General features: G+C 37.4%; 1 protein-coding gene across 1 annotated transcript in view; it reads right to left on the bottom strand.

Moving 5' to 3' along the window:
- Nucleotides 1-302: 302 nt before the first annotated feature.
- FAM46A (family with sequence similarity 46 member A) overlaps nt 303-6,199 on the bottom strand; it is a 6,860-nt gene continuing 963 nt past the window's right edge. Inside the window, exon 3 of the mRNA XM_023755199.1 lies at nt 303-5,049. Within this exon, the coding sequence (XP_023610967.1) occupies nt 4,273-5,049 (777 nt within the window). The 3' untranslated portion in view covers nt 303-4,272. The remainder of the gene's footprint in view (nt 5,050-6,199) is intronic.

Here is a 6,199-nt window from a genome sequence, read left to right as displayed (position 1 = left end):
GCAAATACATGAGTCTCTACTTACACTGGAAAATAGCTGACTTCTGAGTTGCTTAACACTAAGTTAGTGCCTAGATTAAAAAAAAATTGCCACCCATTAACTAGACTCTTCTGGAACTAACTGAGACAGTCAGAGATGAGCTGGCTAAAAGTTGGACATTTTAACTTACTGTACTTCAATCAGAAAGTTGATGAAGGCTGTTCTTCTACTCCAAATACTGCCTGTCTTTTCTCATGGATACAGGTTGAGATCTAGAGGACATGATCTCTTAGCCAGCACAGACACCAAAGATAACACACAAATAAATAGAAAAAAATAACTTCTTTTTATTTACAAAAAAGAAAATCCAAATATTGGATGCTGTAAACAAAATTCACAATCTATTCCCTCTAGCACTGATTCAAACATGTCAGTTTTTAAGAGTCCATTCTTCATCAACTCCTTTTCTGCCTGTGACATAGTCTGAAGTCAAAAATATTCCAAAGGAGTGACCCTAGGTGCAGCTTGCTGCAATAGGACGTCTCAGAGCAGGCAGTGGTTGGAGAGAGGCTGGAGAGAGAGAGAGCCAGTGGGCAGAGCCTCCTCCATTCCACAAGGCTTTGCAGCAAATCTTGCCAAGTTACCTTGATACCTTCCAACTTCGTACTTTTACCACACACTTTGTTAGCAAGCCATTATTACAACAAAATATTACAGAGATTCTTTCTTAGCACTGAAAAGGCTATGCTATAAGAAATCTTAAAGAAAGATTATATTCAAATAGGTGCTATATATGAAATTACCTTTTTTTTGGCTTTTTGGTTTCATCTAACACACTTTGTCTTCAAATAACAAAAAAGCATATTTTTGAACTGATAGCTTTCAACATAATACATTTGATTTACAGGATAGTTCACAATATTTACTTGACAAGTATTGCACTGAAAACAACTTTATGCACAGTAAAGCAACCAACAATAAGCAAACATAAAGGGGTGGCAAAAAACAGTATGTTCACTTTTCTTTGCATTTCTCCCTTGGCTTGGTTTACAGATAATCTTCCATCTTGCATTTTTGGGAAGCCATGCTAAAATAGTCCACCTAATACCAAAGTGAGCAGATGCTTGACCTCATTTCTGGAAGGGAAAAGACTTCTTGAGGCAACCATATTTACTGCAAACGAAGTAAACTTTTTAAAAGGGCATTGTCACAGATTAAGTGTTCGCTGACATACCAGCCTGGATAGATGAGAAGAGCTTCCAGAAGATAAAACTTCTTCCTATTTAAAATAACAGCACACTAGGCCAGATAAACACAAAAGCAAGCAAATCACAGGCACTAATCAGGAGTTGAGAGCTGTTCTTTTCTCTGACCTATACACACGGATCTTTTTCAGCAGACATTCAAATTTTTAGGCCACACATCCACAAAGAGAGACATATATTCCACTGTTTGTTGAACTACATATGCACAAGACTATAGTACATACAAAAGAGAAATAAATTATATAAACTTTAAAGTAAATACTGAAGGTTGTCTTGAGCACAACCTGTTCTATCTGAATGCCAGGTGCTGGCACTTCCAATTATGCTACCAACCCTGGAGTAAGCAAGAAAAGAACATAAATATTTGAGAAAATAAATGAAAATTGTATTTTCAAATAAGGCCCCTGTAAACAAAAATCTGTCATTAAATTAACAACAGGTTGTTGCTACAGAAGAGCCAGAGATCTCCAGATTCTTTTAAAAACAGTGGACAACTCACTTGTCAAGAGTTAGGACGAGAAGGAAGATGGCAGATTACGGGCTGCTCTGACGTTCCCAAGCATTCCCTAGTATTCTTTCAGAAAACTTCCAACAGGGAAGCAGGCAGAGCTCTGGTTTCTGATAGATAAGTATCAGGCTTATTCTGAAAATGGAATATTTTCTGGGAATTCACAATTAATTTTTCAAACTCAGGGCTGGAGATAGGGAGACTGAGCCAACATGGGAGAAGGAAGAGTCCCCTAGGAAATGGTAAGTGGCAGTGCAGTAGCTGTTACAGCTTTGTCAAATTCACAGGGAAGCTGCTACAGCAAACCCATCAAGTTCCTGTTAAGGCTTCAAAGAAAGATGTGTGAAAGGTAGTTTGAGTGGATTAATTTGGCATCTGAGTGATGTCCAGAAAACCATAAACAAATTACACTGCCATGTAGGATGATGCTATTCTTTTCCCCAGCCCCTCTTTAACAGATCCGATTTTAAAAATCTTGTTGGTTCTTCATAGAAATTATCATAGTAAGCAGTCATCCACTAGAGTTGACAGGGATTATGTGGCTGTTTCACAATACAAAGGGAAGATTTTTTATGTGTTAGTTTTGTTTTTAATAAATTCATTTTCAGATACCAGTGTCCAAAGGAATTTAGAGCTGGGAGAAGGAATGGTGTTAGGATTAGCTGACATTGAACTGAAATAGTAATGCCAATTCATTTCACAAAGCTATAAATGGCTTCTTGGGAAAGAGAAAATAAAGTTGGATTTGATTCAATGCAAAGTGATTGAATTTAAAATACAGTACTAAGTATTTAAATGCAGTGTGACAACCAGATCAAAGATGTTTCATATTGGCATGAATTTATAAAATTTTATATATAATATATATATCTCATATATAAATTTTAAGCAATTGTGCAAATACTCTTTAAAAGGGATCATTTCACATTTACTAAATTCTAGTGGTCTTAGAATGCAGAAGGCATTCATTAAAATTTTCATTTAAATATTAATAAGTAGTGTTCAGATCACCAGAAATTCTTTTTAGGGATTTAAATAGACTATCATGAATCCAGAATCTACTGGATTATACACCATGGAAACATGCAAGTAATATAAAAAAACAATAAAAGGGTTCAAACTGTCAAAATGGCAGTTAAATATAAAAAAAAGAGTGCTCTGCCAAACAAATATTCTCCCATTTTTGGAATTCTATGGTTCACACACACACAAAAAAAAAGGGAAAAAACACTCACTAAAAATGTATAATCTCTGTACTTCCTATCAAATATATTACTTGTTTTCCTCCTTCATTTGCTTTAACATTTTTAGATGTGGGTTTTAATTCATCACTGCAATATGCCCACGTCTCATGTCATCCTGTTGAAATATAAAAGCACACAGTATTTAAACATTTCCTATATGCTACATTATTCTAGACCATAGTCAATGTGTTGTGTGAATATATTCATATCCCAAATATGTCTATATACACACATAATATACATACACATGAACTTATGATAATATCACACCAACAATGTTAGCTTTATACAAGTATTTGCCAAGAAAAAATAGGGCATTTCTTCCACCATTCACAAGCTTATGCTGTTTTATTTCTTTAGTCCCTGATAAAACAAAATAATCATTAAACCATAAAAATTTTTCACTTCAAATTTTCAGAAGGCAACAGGCACTTTGATGTATATTGGTGTGTAACAAATATAGTAACTCTTTATATATTCTACTATATCTCTTCTACTTGGGTATTTTTATCTGTTAAATCTTTGGTCCTTGAACATACTTTCCTTTCTACAGCTGTTTTTGCTTGCATTTTCACATTTTAAAAATGTAAGCTAAACACGCAGCTGGAAATAATGGATTGTGTCATCGTAAGTTCTGCTGTTTGTTATGAAAACTGCATCAACCTACTACTGTTCATTTGGAGTAAGCCATTTCTGTTAACGCAATAGGATAGTTTCACAAAAAGCACTTGCTACAAGCTTCAGATAATAATCCCAATGTTAGAGTTTCCCTTCTTCCTGTATTATTACTATCTGAACTCCTGATTTGATAATTAAGTTGGGGTGAGATCTTTTTTCCTCTGTATTTTCCCTTTTGTGAATTCCAACTTATAAGAAACTCCACCTCCCCCCTCCTACCCCATATGGCAAAGCTATGGGAGCAAGGTACTGCAAACCCATATTGTCATCAAGCATTTTTTCCCCTTGTTATTTTAGGAGAACCTGGTTGTTTTCAATGACAGGTCTCTTTTGTTTCAGAATAGAATCTTATTGGGTAGGCGGATTTGGTGCATGGGTTGATGGTGGGTGGGGATCATTTTAAGATCATGCTCCCATATCTATGAAAGGATCCACAAACTTTGCCAAGCTTAAAATCAGGAGCAGATCATCATTGTACAAAACACATCCCTAATCAGGGCTGGGTCACTCAGCCTTTTTTTTTTCTTCTTTTTATTTTTTATTTTTTTTTCTATCTTATCTGAAATGGCTTCCCCCACAGGACATTTTTAAATGATTTTTAATTGCAGGGCAGCCAAGTAGAGTATGTCTGTTGCTGGCATGTGAATACTGGCTGGACCTGTGCAATGTAGTAATTGCTAAAGTTGGCATCTGCTACATAGGGGGCCGGCTGGTAATAGCAAGTGACATTAGCCACGTTAGGGATGACATTTTGGTCAGCTAGCACCCGGATAGCCAGCATTGTGATAAGGTTTAAAGTCTGTCTTCTTTCATGTCCCATCAGGCACACTGTACTCTCATTCACCACTCCATGAAGGGTCATGAGATAGTCATACTTGCGGTCTTCCAATCCCACGAAGTGGTTCTGTAAATAGGACTCCAGTTTTCTCTGCTGCTCTCCAATGTCTGAGAAGTCGATGAAAAACCTGGAACACATATACCTCTGAAGGGTCTTGATCTCATCAGAGGCGGGCCTAAAGCCCCTGACTAAAAGGTTGCAGTACTTCAGTAGGCCTCCTCCTCTGATTTCCTCTGGGTTCCTCGTGGCAATGATCTTATTACAAAGGTGATCAAAGGCTTCGTGGAAATCGCCATAGACGCTCTCACCGATTATTGTGGGGTGAAATGTTTCAGTCATTGGGTTCTCTGAACATTCGTAAAAGAGGAGAAGAGAGTCTAATTTGATTTGAAAAGAATCTACACTAAATTCAAACTGCCTCCGGAGGGAATCCACAAATTTCAGTTCCACATTTTTGCCACTGTTGTTTGACAGGGATATAAGACTCCATCGGTCAGAGTCATTGCACACTTTAACCATTTTCTGCACATAAGCTTCCTATAATTCAAAAGATAAAACAAGAAGATGAGCACACCTAGCAAAAATAATAAGTAAATACATCCGCCTCACAGATGACATTTACTTTGCTCCTTCCCTTTTGTTTTGTCAAGTTTCAGCAAAACACTACCTACAGGCTTAAACAGTCTTCTGAAAACAGAAAAAAAAAATACATTTAACGAGTGGTTTTACTGTCTGGGAAAGAGACGAGAAATAATAGTTTGAGGCTTTTGGCAGATGTAGCACAGTACTAAAAGGTTCTGTTGTCATGTCTGACTTCTGAAATGTTATTTTTTGAAAATGGTCTTATAGGTACAATATTCACATAATATTCAAAAGAAAGAAGAGCATTCAGAGAAAAGTTGGTCTGCCTCTCCTTCTTGTCTCTAGTCACTCAGTTCTCCTCCCCCTGAGACAACAGATGAGATCAGTATCTTGTCTGTTCCTCTAGGGGTGTTGGGCAGTTGCAATAAAAATGAACTATATTAGGACATTCTGGGAGGCCGATTCCTCAGACAATTTTAACTAAATGTGTAAAATGCGCTTTGAACCAAAGAGAGGTGGTGGTGGGGGGGACACACTATATCCTTAACACATGAACAAACCCAGAGAAGCACCAGGTCTATCTTAAACACAGGGAGTCAGCTGAATGCAGCTAGGAAATCTATTCACATTTTCCAACGCAATAAGCTCACTGGCTTGGTTCTGCTTCAGGTTGCTATTTTCCCAATGACTAGATACAGTGGTTCTCAACCTGTGGGTCGCGACCCCTTTGGCGGTCGAACGACCCTTTCACAGGGGTCGCCTAAGACCATCCTGCATATCAGATATTTACATTACGATTCATAACAGTAGCAACATTACAGTTATGAAGTAGCAACGAAAATAATTTTATGGTTGGGTCACAACATGAGGAACTGTATTTAAAGGGCCAGAAGGTTGAGAACCACTGGCACATATAATGACTCAAAAAAAAAAATGACTGAGATCATTTCATTCTTCCACTTAGAATCTACTCTGGAGAAGACTCAAGCAAGGAATGCCAAGAGTTAAAAAAATAAAGAGAAGGAAGGGGGTGGGTGTAGGGGGGGGACAGAGGACGAAGCCGGAGAGTTGTGGCGCTGAAGCACCTAGTTAAGTAAAACACTGG

This window comes from Myotis lucifugus, unplaced genomic scaffold (genome assembly GCF_000147115.1).
Source record: "Myotis lucifugus unplaced genomic scaffold, Myoluc2.0 scaffold_71, whole genome shotgun sequence".
Lineage (NCBI taxonomy): Eukaryota > Metazoa > Chordata > Mammalia > Chiroptera > Vespertilionidae > Myotis > Myotis lucifugus.
The sequence above is the reverse complement of the archived record's forward strand: the minus strand, read 5'-3'. Positions and strand labels throughout refer to the sequence as shown.